The sequence below is a fragment of the Salmo salar genome, chromosome ssa03 (assembly GCF_905237065.1).
Source record: "Salmo salar chromosome ssa03, Ssal_v3.1, whole genome shotgun sequence".
In the NCBI taxonomy this organism is placed as follows: Eukaryota; Metazoa; Chordata; class Actinopteri; order Salmoniformes; family Salmonidae; genus Salmo; species Salmo salar.
The window spans coordinates 66261217-66286511 of record NC_059444.1 but is presented as its reverse complement, the minus strand read 5'-3'; the positions used below and the strand labels follow the sequence as shown (position 1 = coordinate 66286511).

General features: G+C 41.7%; 1 protein-coding gene across 1 annotated transcript; it reads right to left on the bottom strand.

The window, feature by feature from the left end:
* Positions 1-116: 116 nt before the first annotated feature.
* LOC106601233 (heat-stable enterotoxin receptor) lies at positions 117-18562 on the bottom strand. The gene is made up of 27 exons (XM_014193275.2): positions 17822-18562; positions 17533-17645; positions 15970-16037; positions 15489-15707; positions 15160-15278; positions 14873-14969; positions 14672-14777; positions 14373-14529; positions 13660-13745; positions 13426-13543; positions 11097-11178; positions 9040-9142; positions 8711-8773; positions 7597-7668; positions 7084-7188; positions 6744-6830; positions 6312-6444; positions 6042-6179; positions 5674-5762; positions 5493-5584; positions 4512-4670; positions 4186-4378; positions 2280-2454; positions 2007-2105; positions 1753-1847; positions 1586-1662; positions 117-1474 (listed from the first exon to the last, which is right to left on the bottom strand). Exons 1-27 carry the CDS (start codon positions 18030-18032, stop codon positions 1270-1272), a joined length of 3261 nt encoding a protein of 1086 aa, XP_014048750.1. The 5' UTR covers positions 18033-18562; the 3' UTR covers positions 117-1269.
* Positions 18563-25295: the final 6733 nt, after the last annotated feature.

Sequence of the window (25295 nt, the reverse complement as noted above, 5' to 3'; positions counted from 1 at the left end):
GGTAGTTTAAGAATGAAGGTATTATCTGGACAATTATATGGCTATATATCGTGCTGTACATTTGTGTATGATGTGGAAAAACAATAACATGGAATTCATAAAATGCAGCGAAATGATTTGATGCAATTTGGCAATATATGTCAATGTAAAACCAGTTGTAAATATTACTTTAAAATGAGGAATAACATTTAGGAATAACATTTACATGAACTTAAATTCACATTTAGATAATGTAGAAGTAAAGGTGACAACTGCTATTAACTTGGGGATAAATTTGACAAAACAGTCAACAAAACACAAACTTATTATGTAGAAATTTTACCCCGGCTCATTTACAGTACATTTGAATAAGAAAGAGGCAAGGTTTTTGGTTAAACAAAAGTATACTCATCTTTTTACAGAAAGTTATTTTGTTCCAATTCAGTGGACATGCTTTACTAATAAAGGTTGGAAAACCTATAAAAAAAATTGTGGGCCTTTAAAATTATGACATGTATTAGCGTTTCAGATTACTCTATCAAATTTGAGGATAAAAACACATTTCGTACTATGACCCAATAAAATGCGCTGAGATTACGATGATAAACTATGACCCAATAAAATGCGCTGAGATTACGATGATAAACTATGACCCAATAAAATGCGCTGAGATTACGATGATAAACTATGACCCAATAAAATGCGCTGAGATTACGATGATAAACTATGACCCAATAAAATGCACTGAGAAACTATGAACCAATAAAATGTACTGAGATTACAATGAGAAACTATGAACCAACACTGTGTGTATACATCATTTATAAGATGTAATCATCATGTTATTGATGGCAATATTAAGCTTTAGTATTATTATTATGCTTCGGTGATAATCAGTGATATTGTTTTGAACAATTGTTCATTGTTGATCGCTGAGAAAATGCAACAATACTCATATTTGTCTTTTCTTCAGGGGCTTCTTAAAATAGACAGTACCATCCTGTTCCTTGGTTTACTGGTTCAGGTTTTTCCTACAGCATCTCCATTACAGACTATTTATGGAACGTCCCCACACATTTTGCTCATGTGACCCAAAATAACCTTTAGGTCAAACCAGAAAGCCATGTCTTTTACCCAGAAATTCATTGGAAAATAGTCAGGTTTCCTATGTGTAAGGCATTACTGTAGCTATTGTATCAGGTGAATATAAGGCTACTTGACTCCACTGTCACCATTTGACAGCATGTAGTAGCCCTGTATCTCCACAGGAGGCAGTCTGGTCCTGGGTGGCTACAGGTAGGTGCTGGAAATGTCTGTGATGGCCAGGTGCAGGTACTCTGGCAGGCCGTCCTCCTGGCTCCCATTGGTCTCCCTCCTCCTGACTCTGGTGGAGAGGGTCTTCCTCTTCTCCATGCCGTTGGTCCCCGGCCCTCTGTTCTCCAGGCTGGACACGATCATCTCAGACAGATCCTGCTGTAGCCTCTGGAAGTTCTCCCTGAGGAGACAACCAGGGACAAGATGTTTGGATTATTTGACATACATAATGCTCCATATAGATATGGTTGATGGATACAGTATAAGTTCAGGATGGGTGGTTTCTACTCACGCTGTCGGGGGCGTTGGCAGGTTGTATTCTGTCCCTGTCACCCCTGTTAACCAGTATGTCATCTCATTGCCTTTACCCTATAATACATACACAAACATACAAATCGTTGGCATAATCTGAGCTCTATACTCACAAAACCATCTCATAGCTTAATGAACCCAGCTTACCTTCAGAAAGGTCTCTCCTCTCTGCTCATACTCAAACTTGCAGTCTGTCCGTTGGAGGATGTTTATGGTGGGCTGGCTGACATGGATTCTTAGTGCTGGAGAGGAAGCATGAGAGGTGTCATCCTATGGTGAACTATGGTGAATATACGCTGCTAGAATGGAGCTGTGCTTGTGATAGCTGAGGAGAATGTATGTAAGTGTTCATCCCAGTGGTTATGTTTGATGTGTCGGTATCTGTGTGTGCTGTCTCTTACGCAGGCCTGTGGACTCCATGCGTGAAGCAGTGTTGACTGTGTCTCCAAACAGACAGTAACGTGGCATCTTGTTCCCCACCACACCTGCCGCACACGGCCCTGGAAATACACCAGACACAGTGAAAGCTAAACACACAGCAGGCAGTGAAAGTGTTGCTAACAGGACTGTATTGGCCCAATATTATGAACTTAAAATAAAACTAAATTGTGGGAAAATTAAAGCTCCATACAAACTACTGTATGGGCCAGTTATATTGTGCTCAGATGGGGTACCTGAGTGCACCCCGATGCGGATCCACAGGGGTATGCCCGGTAGGTGTTGGAGCTGGAAGGTCCCTACGAAAGCTAGGATGTCCAGGGCCATGTGGGCGATGTCCACTGCGTGCCGGTTGCCATTGCGCCGTGGCAACCCCGATGCCACCATGTATGCATCACCAATCGTCTCCACCTGGCATAGAGAGAGGAAGAGACAATAACCCTCTGAAATGTCATCTGAATACAATAATAACATTCATATGAAAACTGTTTTCCCCACTCAACAATTCCATCTCAAACTGTATGAATGCTTTCAATTCCATAATACTACAGTAAAAACAGTACTGTAGATTCTTGGCATTGTTCCTACTTTGTTGCCTTACAACCTGGAATTAAAATAGATTTTTGGAGGGTTTGTATCATTTGATTTACACAACATGCCTACCACTTTGAAGATGCTAAATATTTTTTACTGTGAAACAAACAGCAAATAAGACAAAAAAAAAACGGAAAATTTGAGCATGCATAACTATTCACCCCCCCCAAAGTCAATACTCTGTAGAGCCACCTTGTTCAGCAATTACAGCTGCAAGTCTCTTGGGGTATGTGTCTATAAGCTTGACACATCTAGCCACTGAGATTTTTGCCCATTCTTCAAGGCAAAACTGCTCCAGCTCCTTCAAGTTGGATGGGTTCCGCTGGTGTACAGCAATCTTTAAGTCATACCACAGATTCTCAATTGGATTGAGGTCTGGGCTTTGACTAGGCCATTCAAGACATTTAAATGTTTCCCCTTAAACCACTCGAGTGTTGCTTTAACAGTATGCTTAGGGTCATTGTCCTGCTGGAAGGTGAACCTCCATCCCAGTCTCAAATCTCTGGAAGACTGAAACAGGTTTCCCTCAAGAAATTCCCTGTTTTTAGCTCCATCCATCATTCCTTCAATTCTGACCAGTATGCCAGTCCCTGCCGATGAAAAACATCCCCACAGCATAATGCTGCCACCACCATGCTTTACTGTGGGGATGGTGTTCTCGGGGTGATGAGAGGTGTTGGGTTTGCACCAGACATAGCGTTTTGCTTGATGGATAAAAATCTCAATTTTAGTCTCATCTGACCAGAGTACCTTCTTCCATATGTTTGGAGAGTCTCCCACATGCCTTTTGGCAAACACCAAATGGGGTTGATATTTTTTACTTTAAGCAATGGCTTTTTTCTGGCCACTCTTCCATAAAGCCCAGCTCTTTGGAGTGTGTGGCTTAAAGTGGTCCTATGGACAGATACTCCAATCTCCGCTGTGGAGCTTTGCAGCTCCTTCAGGCCTCTCTGATTAATACCCTCCTTGCCTGGTCCATGAGTTTTGGTGGGCGGCCCTCTCTTGGCAGGTTTGTTGTGATGCCATATTCTTTCCATTTTTTAATAACGGATTTAATGGTGCTCCGTGGAATGTTCAAAGTTCCGGATATTTTTTTATAATCCAACCCTGATCTGTAATTCTCTAAAAAAAAATCCCTGACCTGTTTGGAGAGCTCCTTGGTCTTCATGGTGCCGCTTGCTTGGTGGTGTTGCAGACTCTGGGGCCTTTCGGAACTGGTGTATATATACTGAGATCATGTGACACTTAGATTGCACACAGGTGGACTTTATTCAACTAATTCTGTGACTTCTGAAGGTAATTGGTTGCACCAGATCTTATTTAGGGGCTTCATAGCAAAGGCGGTGAATACATCTGCACGCACCACTTATCCGTATTTTCATTCACTTCACCAATTTGGACTATTTTGTGTATGTCCATTACATGAAATCCAAATAAAAATCAATTTAAATTACAGGTTGTAATGCAACAAAACAGGAAAAACGCCAAGGGGGTGAATACTTTTGCAAGGCACTGTATGTGAACATGTCAAGCCTCAGTCCCAACTACCTTGTATACATCGTGGTGGTCCAGGATCCTGTCAAAGTTCTTGTAGATGTCATTGAGCATGTCCACCACCTCCATGGGTGTGCTGTACTGGCACAGAGTGGTGAAGCCCACGATGTCGCTGAAGTAGACCGTCACCTCGTCAAACAGCTCTGGCTCCACACTGCCTGTCTCCTTCAGGGAACGCACCACTGGGCTGAGGAGGGAAGCAGGGGGACGGGAGGTTAGGCTGAGCGACTCCTTATCATTCTGTTGGCTTCCAAAAGCTAAATAGGCTGGCAGGTGTGTTAGGGTTAAGCGTTAAAGTTGAGCTGGGATGAATGACATACGCTGGCAGGAGCAGGAAGTTGAGTCTGTCAGCCCTGTCCCTCTCAGCCTTGTACAGAGAGGTTCTCTCCTCCACCAGGTGCTCCAGGTTCCTGGAGTACATCTGCAGCCGACGGATCAGGTTGTCCATGTAGCTCTCATTAGCCTGGTTGTGCAGGTTGCTGAATGATTGTGGAACATGGAAGAAAATGACAATCTCTGTAATGATAAAAGCGCAATAGCTCAGAAAATCTTTAACAAGAGAAAAATCCAAATTGGAGATTGTCTATCACTCCAACTTTTGCATGAATAACGCATTGATAGAACTCTAAATTTCTAAGACGTCTGTATGTTAAACACTAATCAGCTGTTGACATGCCATGGCCTTTGGTATGTAAAAAGGGTTTTGATTGACTGAATGTACTGAGTGTACAAAACATTAATAACACCTGCCTTTTCCATGACATAGCCTGACCAGGTGATTCCAGGTGAAAGCTATGATCCCTTTTTGATGTCACTTGTTAAATCGACTTCAGTCGGTGTAGATGAAGGGGAAGAGACATGTTAAAAAAGTATTTTAAAGCCTTGAGACAACTGAGACATGGATTGTGTATGTGTTCCATTCAGAGGGTGAAAAGTGCTTTGAATGGGGTATGGTAATAGGTGCATGGCGCACTGGTTTGTGTCAAGAACTGCAACGCTGCTTGGTTTTTCACAGTCAACAGTTTCCTGTGTGTATCAAGAATGGTCCACCACCCAAAGGACATCCAGACAACTTGACACAACTGTGTTAAGCATTGGAGTCAACATGGGCCAGCATCCCTGTGGAACGCTTTCAACACCTTGTAGAGTCCATGTGGGGTGCAACTCAATATTAGGAAGGTGTTTTGTACACTCAGTGTAGATATGGAATATCAGGCATTTTGTACACACACACACAAACTCACACATCATGCACACACACTCACACTCTCACTCTCACTCTCATAAAGCACTGGGCTTACCTGAATATCTTACCCAGAGATCCCTCTATCTTCTTGAAGTCTGGCCTCCTCTCCGGGTCCTCTTCCCAGCAGTTCTTTATCAGCATGTAAAGCTGCAGGAGACAAGTACAATGACAACCATACATACAAACTAACACAGATATGCATGCATACGTGAGGAATGCTATGAGGGGCCTTGTACCTCCGCCTCGTTTTCTGCTGCTGTCTCAAAGTTCAGATCTGGCCTGAAGAAGCCAGTTTGACTTGGGTACTGCACCATGTACAGCTTCTCTGAGGGAGGAAGGAAAGGGGAATTCAGTTGACAGCCATGCCCTCATTTACAGTAAAATAATATCAATTTCACTCTCCTTTTGCAAAATCCCTAGAATAGTAATTGATAACAGTGATCCCTAGTGAGCAGAAGTTGTATTTACATGTAATGGTCAACAGGAGTCGCTGTTAAATTACCAGTGTGAGATGCATAGACATAAAAAAAAACTTGATAACTTTTACTATTGCTGAAAACTGTTCTGCATGACTCTCTGACTCTAGCTGCCAGACCGTTGTTACCTGCGATGTCGGAGCAGGCCTGGGTGAAGAAGGGGTTCTTCCTCAGTATGATCTCCTGAGCGATGATGGCAAAGCTGTAGACGTCCCCCTTCTGGGAGATCCCCTGCTTCCGGAGGTGTTCTGGAGCTGTCCACAAGTCTGACAGAAAGGAGAGGGACCAGAATGGATATCAAATCACTCTCCTGCTTGAGTGTTTTACTAACTTAATTGCATAATACTTTCAGGTTGAATCATTTACTTGTAAGGGAAAAAGTGGGCAGAGGGATTCACCTTTGCAGGGGTTGAGGATGGTGTTGCAGCCAAAGTCTGTGATTTTGACCACCATGCGGTTGTCCACCACACAGTTTGAGGACTTCAGTCGGCCATGGACCTCAATGTTGCTGGAGTGGAGGTAGGACATGCCCTGAAACCGTCACCAGGGTGAGCCCCACACAGCTACAGCATGCAACACCAGTGGTTCCCAACCAGGGGTACTAGGACAACTGGGGGTACTTGGCCTATCCATAGGGGGTACTTGAGAAGACTCATGAGACCATAGGGTTACTGGTAAAATGCACATGAGGGGGTACTGCGGCCAGAGCAAAATTCAGTTGGTGGTACAGTAAGCAAAAAAGGTTGGGAGGCACTGGATTACACGATATTACAATGTCAGTGCATTTACCCACAGTAAACACATAGTACAACCAAACTACATAAGCATACCTTAGCTATGTCATACATGACTGATATCTTGAATTCCAAGTCCATGAAGGTCTTTTCAGGATAGGAGATTGTGTCATTAAGGACATACTGTAAAGACAGTGAATTACAGAGTTTACTGCAGTTCAGTTTATGCTTGAGTGTTTTTGTTTCTTCCTGGTAGGGTATTTGAAAACTGAGTGAATGTAACTGTGATTGTGACCCAGGCGCTGTCAGTAAAGGAGTCCTGTAATCAACATGTGTGTAAATGTCATTTGCTTATCATTGCGCAATCAAGATATATGGGTGGAAAGTAGGCCACTGATTCCCACCATAAAGTCATGTTCTCTGCCAATCCTCTTACCCTCAGGGATCCCCTCTCACAGAATTCAAACACTCCAAACAGGCCATACTCAAACTTCACCGTGCCATAGAACTTGGTCAGGTTGTAGTAGTCAATATGCAGGAGCTGAGAGAGGCAGAAAGAGAGAGAGGAAGCAGGAGAGAGAGAGAGAGTCTGTGTGAAAGACATCCTCTCATGGGTGATCTTGACTTCCTCACACTTATTTACACACTCTACTTTTATCACCTAGTTGCTCACATAAGGTTACATAGTCTATCTCCTCTGATTGACAAGGAGATGAAAGATTCCTCCATAGGGCCACAAAGCCACAAAACATACATACACAAATCCGCAAACCTCTGTTGTTCACATCACATCAAGATAAGCAAATATATGGTTGACCTTGAGCTTGGGCCATATAGACACTCAAAATGGACACTAGATCAGTGGATAGCTGACTGGACTACGATATATCGTAGGAGGAACTAGGATATATCGGGGGAGAGGAAGTGACATCACTAGCAAGAACCTTACAGTGTTGAGCTCAATCCTCTGGATCTCACTGAAGTTGCCGTCTGTGTGTTGCAGCTCCTTCAGGATCACGGGCTGAAAATAATAGATCCATAATAATAGACTAGAATTATGCCCATTTCAGCCTTTGAGAGTAGTTACTGGTGGGTCGTTCCTCCAATTCAGTGCCTTTCAAGAAGTGTAACTGTCACAAAGAGCACATATTCAACTTCATGAAAAACACTTTTTCCCCATCTCAAGGGGTTAAATAAAAATATGACTATAGTAAGTGCCTATTAAGTGTCAAATAAAGTAAAAGGGTTGACGATTTCATCTTAAATAAGCCATAATCCCCTTTTGACAGGGGAAATGGAAGCTTGTTGTGTGCAACAGGGGGTTGCAATTGAATGCAAGCTTCACAATATTTTTTAAATTGTTCAATCATTTCTAGCCTATCTATCTACGGGTAACCTGGTTGACTTGTTATGCTCGACCCGCTCAGTTTTCCACCACAAAACACCAGAAAATTACCACAGAACCAGCTAACTTGCTTTTTACACTATGATTTCACTATTAAGGGAAAGGGGATATCTAGTCAGTTGCACAACTGAATGCATTCAACTGAAATTTTTATTCCGCATTTAACCCAACCCCTCTGAATGAAAGATGTTTATTCTGAAAAACATATTTAAAAAGGAATAGTTATACCATCTTAACGAGAGTTCAGTTCAAGTAACAGGGTTGACCTTAAAATGAGGAACAAACGTAAATGAATCACTAATCACATGAAATAAATAATAACCTTCAGAAATGACTTTGTCAAAGCAACAAAATAACTAGGGCTTTACAATGATGGTGAAATGTGGGGGTTAAGTCGGTTAAAATCTTCCTAGAAGTCAGAGTGGGTGCACAGAGGGACATGTCAAAATGCTGAATTTTTGCACTTTAGCAAGTCTTTATTCATTTATTGAATTCTCCATGTGGTCTACATTAAAGGGCACTTCATTTAATATAACAGGCTTTTAAAATGTTATATTGGTGCACATATCAAAGGGACGCAAAAAGGCAATCTTTTCGCGGAACAACAACTCACACCACATCTTTAAGTCAGTTTATGGACCAAAGAGTGTAATGGCACCTTTTTGTCATAGCGAGCTCTGTGAATCTGGTAACAGCTGTCCTTCCTGTTGTCTTCATCGATCTGATATATAGAAAGAAAAAGGGATAAATAATGTGGAATAAACCATCAACATTAATAAAATATCACAAGACTATAGGCATCCAATTAGATCCCTGGGTATTAGAGAACACAGGGAGTATCAGAATGTAAATGAAAGAATTTAAACCAACATCAGTGTAACACCAGCTTGTATTGACCATGCATTATGGGAGTTTGAGAGATGATATACTATAAATACAAATAGACAGGCAAAAACATCATGACAAGGAAGAGGTGATGGAGCTCACCTTCAGTGAGACCAGACTTAACTCTTTCCCATCCAGCGGACTAATCAGGTCTTGGCTGATGTGGGACCACCTCTTTTGGTTTTGACGTTCCTTCATGTTCTGCCTATTGGCCATAAATCAAATCAAATCAGAGTTTATTTGTCACGTGCACAGGTTACAGCAAGTGTAAACAGTACAGGGAAATGCTTGCTTGCAAGCTCTTCCTCAACAATGCAGTAATGCTAAGTAATATAAAAGAAAAATACACACGAGAATATATACAAGGTCAATATCAGTACCAATCAATGAATTGGATTCTGATGACAGTTGTGTAATCAGGTTTAAAGTGACTGAACAGAAGGGTAAATATACTGCTCAAAAAAATAAAGGGAACACTTAAACAACACATCCTAGATCTGAATGAAATAAATAATCTTATTAAATACTTTTTTCTTTACATAGTTCAATGTGCTGACAACAAAATCACACAAAAATAATCAATGGAAACCCAATTTATCAACCCATGGAGGTCTGGATTTGGAGTCACACTCAAAATGAAAGTGGAAAACCACACTACAGGCTGATCCAACTTTGATGTAATGTCCTTAAAACAAGTCAAAATGAGGCTCAGTAGTGTGTGTGGCCTCCACGTGCCTGTATGACCTCCCTACAACACCTGGGCATGCTCTTTATGAGGTGGCGGATGGTCTCCTGAGGGATCTCCTCCCAGACCTGGACTAAAGCATCCGCCAACTCCTGGACAGTCTGTGGTGTAACGTGGCGTTGGTGGATGGAGCGAGACATGATGTCCCAGATGTGCTCAATTGGATTCAGGTCTGGGGAACGGGCGGGCCAGTCCATAGCATCAATGCCTTCCTCTTGCAGGAACTGCTGACACACTCCAGCCACATAAGGTCTAGCATTGTCTTGCATTAGGAGGAACCCAGGGCCAACCGCACCAGCATATGGTCTCACAAGGGGTCTGAGGATCTCATCTCGGTACCTAATGGCAGTCAGGCTACCTCTGGCGAGCACATGGAGGGCTGTGCGGCCCCTCAAAGAAATGCCACCCCACACCATGACTGACCCACCGCCAAACCAGTCATGCTGGAGGATGTTGCAGGCAGCAGAACATTCTCCACGCCGTCTCCAGACTCTGTCACGTCTGTCACGTGCTCAGTGTGAACCTGCTTTCATCGGTGAAGAGCACAGGGTGCCAGTGGCGAATTTACCAATCTGGGTGTTCTCTGGCAAATGCCAAACGTCTTGCACGGTGTTGGGCTGTAAGCACAACCCCAACCTGTGGACGTCGGGCCCTCATACCACCCTCATGGAGTCTGTTTCTGACCGTTTGAGCAGACACATGCACATTTGTGGCCTGCTGGAGGTCATTTTGCAGGGCTCTGGCAGTGCTCCTCCTGCTCCTCCTTGCACAAAGGCGGAGGTAGCGGTCCTGCTGCTGGGTTGTTGCCCTCCTACGACCTCCTCCACGTCTCCTGATGTACTGGCCTGTCTCCTGGTAGCGCCTCCATGCTCTGGACACTACGCTGACAGACACAGCAAACCTTCTTGCCACAGCTCGCATTGATGTGCCATCCTGGATGAGCTGCACTACCTGAGCCACTTGTGTGGGTTGTAGACTCCGTCTCATGCTACCACTAGAGTGAAAGCACCGCCAGCATTCAAAAGTGACCAAAACATCAGCCAGGAAGCATAGGAACTGAGAAGTGGTCTGTGGTCCCCACCTGCAGAACCACTCCTTTATTGGGGGTGTCTTGCTAATTGCCTATAATTTCCACCTGTTGTCTATTCCATTTGCACAACAGCATGTGAAATTTATTGTCAATCAGTGTTGCTTCCTAAGTGGACAGTTTGATTTCACAGAAGTGTGATTGACTTGGAGTTACATTGTGTTGTTTAAGTGTTCCCTTTATTTTTTTGAGCAGTGTATAATAATAATAATAAGGTTAATAATAATAATAAATAGACAAACACAGAGGTGAGTGAGACATGTCATCAAGTAACAATGTGATTGGACAGAAGTGAGAACACAGAGGTTGGTGTGGTGCATATTTGACCTGTAGAAGATCAGAGCGATGGCAGTCACCACCACAACACTGACACTCAGGACGATCACAATGATATCCTCTGTCTTCAGATCTGGAATCACAAACATAGAATAAGTATTCCCCCCACCAATACTGTATTTTCGTACCAAGACGTAACAGAAACTTCAAAAGAGCTTGTGTACTAGAATAAACTTTGTACTGTTACTAGAAGCACTAGTGTTTATAAATCAAATCAAATAAAATTGTATTTGTCACATGTGCCGAATACAGCAGATGTAGACCTTGCCATGAAATGCTTACTTACAGCCCTTAACCAACAATGAAGAGTTTTTAAAAAGTAAGACAAATGTGCTAAATAAACTAATGGGAAAATAGTAACACAATAAAAAAAACTATAATGAGGTAATGTACAAGGGGTAAAGGTACCGAATAAATGTGAAGGGGTTCGGCTTAGTCGAGGTAATTGAGATAATATGTAGGTAGGGTTAAAGTGACTATGCATAGATAATTAACAGAGAGTAGCAGCAGCGTATGTGAAGAGTGTGAACAAATGTGCATGTGTGTGTGTGTGTGTGTGTGTGTGTGTGTGTGTCCAGTGAGTGTACATTGAAATGTATGCACTCACTTTGGATAAGAGTGTCTGCTAAATGACAAAAATGAAAATAAAATAAGAGGGTCAATGCTAATAGTCCGGGTAGCCACTGTTCAGCAGTCTTATCGCTTGGGGGTAGAAACTGCTACTGGCCTGTTACAAGAGCTTATACAGTGCATTCGGGAAAGTATTCAGATCCCTTGACTTTTTCCACATTTTGTTACGTTACAGCCCTATTCTAAAATGGAAAAAAATATATATATTTTCCTCATCGATCTACACACAATACCCCATAATGACAAAGCAAAAACAGGTTTTTAGAAATGTTTGGAAATGTATATTTACATAAGTATTCAGACCCTTTACTCAGTACTTGGTTGAAGCACCTTTGGCAAAGATTACAACCTCAAGTCTTCTTGGGTATGAAGCTACAAGCTTCGCACACCTGTATTTGGGGAGTTTCTCCCATTCTTCTCTGCAGATCCTCTCAAGCTCTGTCAGGTTGGATGGGGAGCGTTGCTGCAAAAGCTATTTTCAAGTCTCTCCAGAGATGTTTGATCAGGCTCAAGTCCGGGCTCTGGCTGGGCCACTCAAGGACATTCAGAGACTTCTCCCGAAGCCACTCCTGCATTGTCTTGGCTGTGTTTTTTAGGGTCGTTGTCCTGCTGTAAGGTGAACCTTCGCCCCAGTCTGAGGTCCTGAGCGCTCTGGAGCAGGTTTTCATCAAGGATCTCTCTGTACTTTGCGCCGTTCATCTTTCCCTTGATCCTGACTCGTCTCCCAGTCCCTGACGCTGAAAAACATCCCCACAGCATGATGCTGCTACCACCATGCATCACCGTAGGGATGGTGCCAGGTTTCCTCCAGATGTGACACTTGGCATTCAGGCCAAAGAGTTCAATCTTGATTTCATCAGACTAGAGAATATTTTTCTCATTGTCTGAGAGTCTTTAGGTGCCTTTTGGCAAACTCCAAGCGGGCTGTCATGTGCCTTTTACTGAGGAGTGGCTTCCGTCTGGCCACTCTACCATAAAGGCCTGATTGGTGGAGTTCTGCAGAGATGGTTGTCCTTCTGGAAGGTTCTCCCATCTCCACAAAGGAACTCTGTAGCTCTGTCAGAGTGACCATCAGGTTCCTGGTCACCTCCCTGACCAAGGCCCTTCTCCCCCGATTGCTCTCAGTTTGGCCAGGCGGCCAGCTCTAGGAAGAGTCTTGGTCGTTCCAAACTTCTTCCATTTAAGAATGATGGAGACCACTGTGTTCTTGGGGACCTTCAATGCTGCAGAAATGTTTTGGTACCCTTCCCCCGATCTGTGCATCGACACAATCCTGTCTCTGAGCTTTAAGGACAATTCCTTCGACCTCATGGCTTGGTTTTTTCTCTGACATGCACTGTCAACTGTGGGACCTTATATAGACAGGTGTGTGCCTTTCCAAATCATGTCCAATCAATTGAATTTACCACAGGTGGAAATTCAAGTTGTAGAAACATCTCAAGGATGATCATGGGAAATAGGAAGCACCTGAGCTCAATTTCAAGTGTCATAGCAAAGGGTCTGAATACTTAAGTAAATAAGGTATTTATGTTTTATAAATTTGCAAAAATGTATAAGAACTTGCTTTCGCTTTGTCACTATGGAGTATTGTGTGTAGATTTAATACATTTTAGAATAAGGCTGTAATGTAACAAAATCTGAAAAAATTCAAGTGGTCTGAATACTTTCCAAATGCACTGTATGTCATTACCATTAGGGTTGATTGGCTTGTCATCTGGCAGTTGGGACCCGGGCCAGGGCAGTGAGGGGGTGTTGTCCTCCACTCTGGTCTCATTTATGGACGTATCAAACACAAACAGGGTTTTGTACTTGAGGGGAGGTGCAATGACAGTGTTATTAAGTGATCATTAAATGATGTCCTGCTGCTGTTTAACAGGGGACGGAGATGGTGACCATTCCAACAGTTACATTGGATGAAGCCTACCTGTTTATCGATGGTGGATGTGTAAATCACAGAGAAGTTCACGTCCCTGTCCCCATTCTCATCCAGCACGTAGTGTCCCCCCATACCTGCACACAGATACTATTATGTCTAACCCTTTAAGAGTATCACCATTTATCCTCCTGAGCAGAAAACGGTTGACTGAAACACCTGCCCTTAACAACCATTTTCTCCCTCATTATAGCACCAATAATCACACCACTGTGAGCAACAATTCCAAAGAAATTGAGGCTATGACCTAGTGCTATACTCAAGGTCCAGGTTGGGAAATGTTATCTAATACAAGAGGTTGCAGAAGACATATAACCAGCTGAATTACTATGGTCCTCAGCTATAAATGGACAAAATGTGAAACATTGCTCATAAAAGTCAGCCAAGAGAGAACACTCTAATTAGCCATGTACTGCACTGTAAAATACATCTAAGTGAATGGGTTCCTGGATAACGTGTGGCTTTTCATTCCTTTGTGGAGAATGACGGTGGTGTGACAAAAATGAAACATTTACTGTTCTGGTTTGCGCAAGTTCCCGTTGGACGAGAGTCAAAGATCAGATGCTAAAGATTGCCGCCGAGCAGCTTTGCCAAGTCCAACAAGTATAGGTTCTCACCACTGCCTGACTTAAAATGTTATGGTGTTTAAATGGAGGACTGAAGACAGGATGGACAATGGCTCTGGCCATTAGGCCCTCCTATACCTTGAAAAGAGACATTCCTGAAGGGGTTTACATCAGAGAGCTCCGTGGCAGGGGGTTGTGTTGCTCTGCCTCTCAGCTCACTGGTCAACCTCTGCCTCAGCACATGGCCAAAGAGCAACACACCGTCATGGTACCCCGCCACATAGTCATTTAACTTCTGCAACAGGAGAGGAGAAGCAGTCAGGAAGACAGATAGAGAGATCGAGAGAGAGCGAGAGAGAGAGATGTTATCTCTGTTTAGACATTAGGAAGTCAGAAGAATTGAGGAATGAAGACAGATGAGTGGATCAGGGACTAACCGTGCTGTTGTAAACTACTGTGTTGTTGTATTGTCTCTCAGGCAAGGTGAGCACCAGAACATTGTCCATGCTTGGGTTGGCAGTCATGTTAGTGTGATACCCATGGCTAGGAGATAGAAAGGTTGCATGGTTTCAACTTTCAATCTGGGTCCTCAAAAAACGATGTAATGCAGTGTAACAAACTACCAAAACCAGTCTCACTTATAGATATCGATGAGGATGAAGATAATTTCTGGGGGAATCGTTGTTTCGTTCTTTATAGTGGTGACGTCATCTGGGGTTCCACAGAGAATGAATACTGAAAAACATTGTGCAGGGTTTATAAATCTGTGTGATGAAATAACATCTAAAAGATTGTAGGTGGTTCCAAAAGTTTTGTTTTAAGTATCCATTGATTTATTTCCTATTCGGGGTGGAACAAGTGGCTGGTGTGTAAGGCATGGATAAGACTTGAGAAGGTATTGAAGAAGACAGAGGGAGATACACACCGTTGCTGTGTCTGTTTTCAGAGTGAATAGCTTTCTTTAGCTCTTTCTTGCTGCGTAGCATCTCTCTTGAGATTGACATAGCAAACTGGACCGAGGGTGCCTCCAGAGCATTCATGTACCTATATGACGATGGCAAAAGGGAAGTGATGTAACGGTGCACCATGGAGCACCCAACAATAAACTCTTCTCTCCCTGGCATCAAACTTACTCTAGATATATATGTTACAGTGTTACAGTCTACCATACACATGCAATGAGCATCTCTGTACTGTCTGTACGTGTGTATGTGGCAGAATCCCCCTTTTAAATCCCCAGGTGTTCCATCTCACCAAAAACAGTCTTCAGTTTGGTCTGCCTTCTTGTAGACATAAGCCCTCCCCCAGTGCATCTTCAGACCATGTCTGGTGAAGTTCCAGAAGTGGACAAAGAAGTTGGAGATCTTGCGTGCCGGGGGCAGCAGGCGGGTCAGGTTGGCCTTGTAGTCACAGGACAGACCGAAGCTCCCGGCGGAGATGATGGGGATAGTCAGGGTCAGACCTATCTCCACGCTGAGACACACAGACTGGGGGTCACACAGTTCTCCAAATAGAGGGATCATGACTAGCAGGTCAATCTATCCTTATCTTACAGGACAGCATATTATAAACCAGCATAACAATAAACGCTATTATCATAATCATCTAGTGGGTCATTTACCACATCATCATCAACTACTAATAATCAGGCAAAACAAATACTTGTTCAATGGGGATGACAGAGACAGGGATCATTAACATGCGTGTGTGCGTGCAAGACAGAGAGAGTACTTACTCCACCATAAAGAAAGTGGCAAATGTACAGGAGGGTCCCAGCATGGCACATCCCACCTCACCTTTAGTCTGGAGCACAAACAAATGCGTACATAAACATAGGCACTCATGTTGTTGAGTAATGGGGAAGGGCTTGTTCCTGTCTCAATTCTCTCACTGAAATAATGTCATCTTTATTAATCTTATAGGCCCTCTTCATCACCCCAATTTTAATCTGACTGAAATTACTGTCTAGTTTCAGTATAGTCATTGCAGTATACGTCCGTAAAAATGGGAACTTCTCCACCTGATGTCTTTGAACAGTTTTACAAGCCAAGCGAATCCGCCTACAGGGAATGGTTAAAATGACACTTTAATGGCAATTCATCTTCTCATCTGCACATCTAAATCAGTCTGTCAGTCAACATATACAGTTGAAGTTGGAAGTTTACATACACCTTAGACAAATACATTTAAACTCAGTTTTTCACAATTCCTGACATTTAATCCTAGTAAAAATTCCCTGTCTATGGTCAGTTAGGATCACCACTTTATTTTAAGAATGTGAAATGGCAGAATAATAGCAGAGAGAATGATTTACTTCAGCTTTTATTTCTTTCATCACATTCCCAGTGGGTCAGAAATGTACATACACTCAATTAGTATTTGGTAGCATTGCCTTTAAATTGTTTAACTTGGGTCAAATGTTTAGGGTAGCCTTCCACAACCTTCCCACAATAAGTTGGGTGATTTTTGTCCCATTCCTCCTGAGAGAGCTGGTGTAACTGAGTCAGGTTTGTAGGCCTCCTTGCTCGCGCACACTTTTTCAGTTCTGCCCACACATTTTCTATAGGATTGAGGTCAGGGCTTTGTGATGGCCACTCCAATACCTTGACTTTGTTGTCCTTAAGCCATTTTGCCACAACTTTGGAAGTATGCTTGGGGTCATTGTCCATTTGGAAGACCCATTTAGGACCAAGCTTTAACTATTGTTTGTACAGATGAATGTGATACCTTCAGGCGTTTGGAAATTGCTCCCAAGGATGAACCAGACTTGTGGAGGTCTACAATTTATTTTCTGAGGTCTTGGCTGATTTCTTTTGATTTCCCATGATGTCAAGCAAAGAGGCACTGAGTTTGAAGGTAGGCCTTAAAATACATCCACAGGTACACCTCCAATTGACTCAAATGATGTCAATTAGCCTATCAGAAGCTTCTAATGCCATGACATAATTGTATGGAATTTTCCAAGCTGTTTAAAGACACAGTCAACTTAGTGTATGTAAACTTCTGACCCATTGGAATTGTGATACAGTGATTTATAAGTGAAATAATCTGTCTGTAAACAATTGTTGGGAAAATTACTTGTGTCATGCACAAAGTAGATGTCCTAACTGACTTGCCAAAACTATAGTTTGTTAACAAGAAATTTGTGGAGTGGGTGAAAAACGAGTTTTAATGACTCCAACCTAAGTGTATGTAAACTTCCGACTTCAATTGTAATATATTCAAGTAGCAATGGTCTCCTGGAAGAGATGGTATCAAGATGAGAATGGACATTACAGTCTAAAAAAGACTGGCTCACGTGCAGGGACTTGAGTATCTCCACTCCCTCACAGGTGCTGCTCCCACAGCCCCTTCGTTTGTACAGCGTGGTGTTGAACCCATTGAAATTAGCCGTTAAATTGGTGTTCAAACCTTGGCAAGGGAGAGAGTGTTTTAGGAGGATGAGATAATAACTGTTATCAAGCATAATGAAATGTCCAATAGGTTTGTGTGGTAGGTTACAGCTGAATTTTGTTTATCACTGACACGTTTGTTTTATGTTGAAATTAAAATATGTTGAAATTAAAAATAAATTCATGTTTCTGTACCTGCTGCAATGTTCAGTTGCCTGTCCGCTTCAATTGCTTGCAACACTGCACCCTTTACAAACCCTAGGCTCCAGTCTGAGGTTTTATCCTCCAAAAGTACAACGTTCATGGTGTATTTGGGTTTTGATTTCATGCATTTGTCCAGCATTCGGCTCTCAACAAGTGCCCCAAATAAGACTCCAACGCACAGAAAACAATGTGAATTCAGCATTTTGATGCTGTATAGAACAGGATTTTTTTAAATACTGTAAAAAAGACTCCACTATCTAAATCCAGATGTAGAAATTCTTAACATCTTTAAAGACACCCCCTTAAGGGCTACAGGCCACTCCAAACCAAAAAGGTAGAAAAGTTAGAAATAGGAAAAATAAAAAATATTGTTTTAAAAAGTGGGACTGTAAAAAAAAAATCTATTTGAGTAAACTACTTCAATTCTTAGATAGGCTAAATATAAAATGGAAAACAATGGTTAGACCTTCAAAAACAAAAAACAAATGAACACTAAGTTAATTGCAATCACAGGAGACACACCTATCAGAGCTAAGGTAGAACAAGAAAAAATGGGATAGAAAGAAGTTATGTCAGCTCAACCAACTCTCTGGATAAAGTAATGGTAAATTAACAAAAAGTAGACAGCCCTTTGATATTAAAAGAAGAAAGGTTTGAAGGAGTAGCGAAGGCAATAGATCCACCAGTGAGCGCTTCAGTGAGATAGTACCTGTCAGCCACTCTGTCCCACACGTTAATGAACAACCACCAGTTGACAAATTGTGCACACAGAAGAGGGAGGGCAGCTATGCCTGACACCTACAGTTCATTTATTTATATATCTCAATATGAAACTGAATGATTTAATCATGTTTATAAACATGCTATTTGTTGACCCTGTTAACTTATGGGAATAATCCTGTAGTATGCAGAACACCCTATAGAAACATTGTAATTGCCCTTATTAAGTTATTGTAGGCCCTACAATAATCTACTTGCCTCTGATAATTTATCTCTTTAAGCATGGCCTTTATTGAGTCTCTATTGTTTCCTTGTATAGGATACAGGTGAGTAGGCCTAAATCCAATGTTCAACTGACTAGTAGATGGAATTGGAGGAAACCATGTGTTTCTCCTAATGAGAATTAGGAGAAATGAAAATACAAGAGAGGAAAACTAAGACAAAGGAATGTTGACCAGTTCACAAGGAGGCATGTGAAAATCAAACAGGTAGATGTGAAATCGTATCGAGGACAAACAGATGTGAAATCAATGGAAATTACAGAATTATTATATAGCAACACAGTCTAGCCTTCCCTGTAGCTCAGTTGGTAGAGCATGGTGTTTGCAACACCAGGATTGTGGGTTCAATTCCCACGGGGGGCCAGCACAGGAAAAAAAAAAGTATGAAATTGTATGAAATGTATGCATTCACTACTGTAAGTCGTTCTGGGTAAGAGCGTCTGCTAAATGACTAAAATGTAAATGTAGAATACCCCAGAAACTCCATGTTCAGTAGAAGGGAGAGCTTTTGCAGGGAGAGGGGCGAAGGTCACAAAAGTCCATAAAATGGATGCCTTGTGTGCTGCAGATAAATGTGTCGGTTATAAAAGCAGGTAGATTGCAAGCCTATAAAACTGTTTGCTAGCCCTTTAAAGGGGCAATCCGCAGTTGAAACAATAACAAAGTGAACTCCCCGCCACTGTTTTGGTAAAAAGCTGAGTAACGGGGCTGGAGAAATGTAACCACTCTCAAATTCATAGATAGAGCTATGGATGCAAGTTCTGACTATCCAGGCTGCATCACATCCGGCCATGATTGGGAGTCCCATAAGGCTGCGCACAATTGGCCCAGCGTCGTCTGGGTTTGGGCGGGGTAGGCCATCACTGTAAATAAGAATTTGTTCTTAAATGACTTGCCTAGTTAAATGCATGTTAAATTAAATTAAATTAAATATCCATGATATCAAAACGATAGCTTTAACCATGTTTTGAAGCTATGCAATTTTTGTTTACATTTACACTGTTTACAAACATTGGAGTAAAACAATCAGATATTTTATGGTTCTGATGGGTTACGACAGTTGAACTAAGCTCATGAGATATTTATTAGTTATATTCTTCAAGAACCAATGGGTACATACCACTAATTTCTAAGTCCAAAAAATGGATGTAACAACACTTTATGAAATATACACATTTTGGAGAGACATATCAACTAAACATTTTTATACATTTTTAGGCTATTACACAATTTTATTTTCAATTATCCAAAACATGTATAGTTAATGTAAAATCAAGAGAACTGGTTGCAGAAACACATATGCCTTCTCTGTGGCAGAACCTGTGTGTACTGTAGTCTAGACTACAATACATTTTCCAGACTGGCATATGCATTTGAGTTGTTATATTCCTCCCCTCCTTACTGCCCTCCTTCCAAGATTGTGCCCAGTCTCCATGTGTATCATTCATTATTGCGCTCGTTATTATTCATGTTCTCACATTGCTGTTGTTTTGCTCCTCAATGAACAGAATATCATGACTTGCAGTGTGTGTGTATTGTTTGGGTTGCCATGTCAACACCTAGGCGTATTTACTCTGAGTGTGCATCTCTTTCTGGCATAAAAACATCTTTGCCCCAATACCTTGAACTCTGACAGTAACTCCATCTTGTTCTGAGGCAATGGGCTGTTAGTTCTGTTTACTCAAGTCATGTACTCTGCACACACTCTTACACGTAGACCGATGTGTTCAGGAAGGAGAACTGGTCACTGGGGCTATAAAAACGTATATAAATATTACATTGAATGTGTCTAAGTGTAATGACTGGGTTGGTTTTGGAAACACAGTTATTCTGCCACATTAACACAGAGAGAGAGAGAGAGAGAGAGAGAGAGAGAGAGAACTGATAATGCTTCCGTCTTCAAACACCCCAGTTGATTAGCAAATGGAGTAATAATGTCACGTTATCCAAGATAGCAGGAAAGGGGTAAGTCAGGCGCAGGAGACTAAGGTCCGTTGAACAGACGTTTAATACAGCCAAGAGCAAACACAGCAACAAGGCAGGGAGCACAATCACCAAAAGGAAGGAGAACAGCTCCAAAATCCAAATAGACGGGGCGCAGCCCGGCAACCGTAATGCCTAACAAAATACGTTGCGCAATCCAACACATACAGTAAACCTGCCCACTACAATAAACGTAACAAGTAACAATCCAACACAAATCCCAAACGAAACAGACAAACTAAATACCCCCCACTAATGACAAAAAAGGAACAGGTGCAGACTAAAACAGACATAACCAACAGACACTGAAACATGGATCGGTGGCAGCTAGTAGGCCGGCGACGACGACCGCCGAGCGCCGCCCGACCGGGGAGAGGCGCCACCTTCTGTGGACGTTGTGACAAATAATGTGTTAAAGGAACAACAGAACAGGAAATACTCTGCTTGGACACGCCAGTTGATTAGCAAATGGAGTAATAATGTATTTTAATTTTTTTATTAACAGTAACATGCAAAACATAAACATAACAGCCAGAGGGATTCCAAAGAAATGAGAAAAAAAATTAAATAAAACTATTCCACATTATATCAAATCAAATACAGACATATAGCGAATACATTTTTTGGACATTTTGTTTTGTATACGTTTTAAAGACTCTAAATAGTTTTCCACATCAGATTAAAAAAATAAGAAAAGGGGCTTTTTCTTCATAAATTTTGATTTGTGTATGAAACATTTTCCTAATAAAATAAAGAGATTTATGACATACTCACGTTCAATTGTGGAATCAGTGTAGTAAAAAAATATGTCAAACTTAGAAATTTCAATGGTTGTATGCAATTTGAGGCCAAGATATAGTTTTACATCAGTCCAGAACACTTCACTATATTAACAATTACAGAATAAGTGTTCAATAGATTCAGTTTCTAGTTCACAAAAACTGCGTTCACTGGTAACATCAAGTATGTATTTAGAAATCAAACTATTACATGGATAGAATCTATGGATTATCTTAAAGGAGATCTCCTTCACTTTATTGGTCACCATAAATTTGTGTGGAGTGAGCCAAGCACGGCGCCAGTTTACATCAAACGATGAAGCCCAACAAAAAGTTTTTATCCCACTAGGTATAGCTTTAATAACAGTGTCATATTCCTTGCTTGAAACCTCAAAGTTGTATCTTTCCATAAATTCTCTCCGTGTAAATAGATTCCCACTTTTATCAACTAATTGGCTGACAAGAACAATGTTTTTCGAGAACCATTTATGGTTAAATAACATCTTGTTTCTATGTAATATCGACCCATTGTTCCATATAAAACATTTATGAGGTGAAAAGTTGTGTTTATACAACAAAGCCCAGCACATTAAAGCCTGCTTGTGAAAACCCGCCAGTTTCACAGGAAGTTTACACACAATATATGGACACTGTAGTAAAAAATGAAGCCCTCCGAACTTCTGAAAAACAAAATGAGGTATAATATTCCAGAAACTATGAGGATTTTTTATGTACCTTTTAGTCCAGTTAACCTTTGATATCTGATTAAAGAGAGTGAAATCTAAGACATTTAGACCGCCATCACAAACCCTGTTGGTGATAACATCTCTTTTTATCTTATGTGGCTTGTTTTTCCATATGAAGTTGTACAAAAGCCTCTCTAAGGTACAGCAAGTGGATTTGGGAATGTCAATAGATGAAAAAAGATAGGATGCACGAGATAGCCCCTCAGCTTTGGATAAAAGCACCCTTCCTTGAAGACTTAAATCCCTCCCTAACCATGAGGATAATTTTTTTTTACAGATTCAGTTATGGAGTAATAATGTGTTAAAGGAACAAGAGATTATTTTTATACTGACTGTAAAGCTCCTTGTTTGCCACTGGACAGAGTGGCATGACACATGCCTGTTATGGATGTTTTTGTTTCCCTCAGAAATATGGACTTTGCTGAACACTTCAGTGCATCTATAAAAAGATAAATGTAGAAAGACTGTCTATGTAAATGCTTCCTCACACACACAAACACAGACAAAACCTGTAGGCATACTATAAATAAGAAAGAAGTCATTTTTAATATAAGTACTACTACTTAAAACATGAACACATTTTCAAATATAAATCATAAATTGTGTAAAAAGTTAAATCTTGCCTACTGCATAGAGTGATTTGTTGTGCATCACAAAGTGTTTATGAGCAATAAACGCCCACACGTCCAAGCAGAGTATTTCCTGTTCGCTGAAGGGTCTCTCAGTGTTTTCTTCTCAGTGACTGAGGCTCATGATGGGATCCCTATGGCCTGAGTGATCATCTGTCTCCTTTAGCCAGCCCTATTTATCTCTGTCCGTCCTGTAAATAAAATATTTAGCAAAAACACAGATAATACAAATCTCTGGATACTGCAGAAGCAGGCTGTCACCCCGACTAGGACCCTGACACATGTTTAATGAAGGGGAAAGTGAGAGTTGAGTAATGGTAAACTCACTGAGGCATGCTGTAAGTTGTGTGTTGTGACTTGTGGCTGTAAGTAATCCTGTCTCTGCTTCACAGTATCGGCTCTGTTATCTCCTTCCTCATAGGGCAGCCCCTTATCTATTCATGGCTTTGGCATTAATGGGGCCTTTTAAAATAGACTTAGGGACTAGCCTCAATATTCATCACGTTAATTGATATTATGTTACTAAGGCCAACTGAAGCATGTCTTTAAAGTCAAACATAGATGGCTTTTTCTTTAACATCATTCTTATATTCACTATACATACGCACAGAAATAATATCTTGTGTCATGGTTGTCATAGGAAGGAGCGGACCAAAGTGCAGCGTGTGTGTTGTTCCACATTTTATTTTCACTGTGAAACTATGCAATACATAAACTAAAGAACAAAAAACAACCAACCGTGACGCAGCGTTTACATACACGTACTCAAAAACAATCTCCCACAAACCCAGGTGGAAAAACCACCTACTTAAGTATGATCTCCAATTAGAGACAACGAGGACCAGCTGCCTCTAATTGGAGATCATCCCAAAAAAACAACAACATAGAAATACAAAACTAGAACATAACAACATAGAAAAACTAAACTAGAACCCCCCCGTCACGCCCTGACCTACTCTACCATAGAAAATAACAGCTTTCTAAGGTCAGGACGTGACATCCTGTTACAAATTAAAGGCACAAATAGATTCCAGGCCAAATCAACGATGTGATTTATTGCTGTTGTGAAACTTGAGAGGTATATACAGTGAGGGAAAAAAGTATTTGATCCTCTCCTGATTTTGTATGTTTTTCCACTGACAAAGAAATGATCAGTCTATAATTTTAATGGTAGGTTTATTTGAACAGTGAGAGACAGAATAACAACAACAAAAAATCCAGAAAAACACATGTCAAAAATGTTATAAATTGATTTGCATTTTAATGAGGGAAATAAGTATTTGACCCCTCTACAAAACATGACTTAGTACTTGGTGGCAAAACCCTTGTTGGCAATCACAGAGGTCAGACGTTTCTTGTAGTTGGCCACCAGGTTTGCACACATCTCAGGAGGGATTTTGTCCCACTCCTCTTTGCAGATCTTCTCCAAGTCATTATGGTTTCGAGGCTGACGTTTGGCAACTCGAACCTTCAGCTCCCTCCACAGATTTTCTATGGGATTAAGGTCTGGAGACTGGCTAGGCCACTCCAGGACCTTAATGTGCTTCTTCTTGAGCCACTCCTTTGTTGCCTTGGCCATGTGTTTTGGGTCATTGTCATGCTGGAATACCCATCCACGACCCATTTTCAATGCCCTGGTTGAGGGAAGGAGGTTCTCACCCAAGATTTGATGGTACATGGCCCCGTCCATCGTCCCTTTGATGCGGTGAAGTTGTCCTGTCCCCTTAGCAGAAAAACACCTCCAAAGCATAATGTTTCCACCTCCATGTTTGACGGTGGGGATGGTGTTCTTGGGGTCATAGGCAGCATTCCTCCTCCTCCAAACACGGCGAGTTGAGTTGATGCCAAGAGCTCCCTTTTGGTCTCATCTGACCACAACTCTTTCACCCAGTTGTCCTCTGAATCATTCAGATGTTCATTGGCAAACTTCAGACGGGCATGTATATGTGCTTTCTTGAGCAGGGGGACCTTGCGGGCGCTGCAGGATTTCAGTCCTTCACGGCGTAGTGTGTTACCAATTGTTTTCTTGGTGACTATGGTCCCAGCTGCCTTGAGATCATTGACAAGATCCTCCCGTGTAGTTCTGGCCAAGCTGCTTGGCGATGGTCTTGTAGCCCATTCCAGCCTTGTGTAGGTCTACAATCTTGTCCCTGACATCCTTGAAGAGCTCTTTGGTCTTGGCCATGGTGGAGAGTTTAGAATCTGATTGATTGCTTCTATGGACAGGTGTCTTTTATACAGGTAACAAGATGAGATTAGGAGCACTCCCTTTAAGAGTGTGCTCCTAATCTCAGCTCGTTACCTGTATAAAAGACACCTGGGAGCCA

Bases quoted from the DNA above. Each gene is read 5' to 3' on its own strand.
- LOC106601233 (XM_014193275.2), bottom strand. From the start codon at position 18,032: ATGCTGAATTCACATTGTTTTCTGTGCGTTGGAGTCTTATTTGGGGCA. The intron at 5,763-6,041 runs GTAACAACGGTC...TTCCTCCCTCAG, and splicing joins GGCCTGCTCCGACATCGCAG to AGAAGCTGTACATGGTGCAG. The intron at 5,585-5,673 runs GTACAAGGCCCC...TGTCTCCTGCAG, and splicing joins CAGCAGAAAACGAGGCGGAG to CTTTACATGCTGATAAAGAA.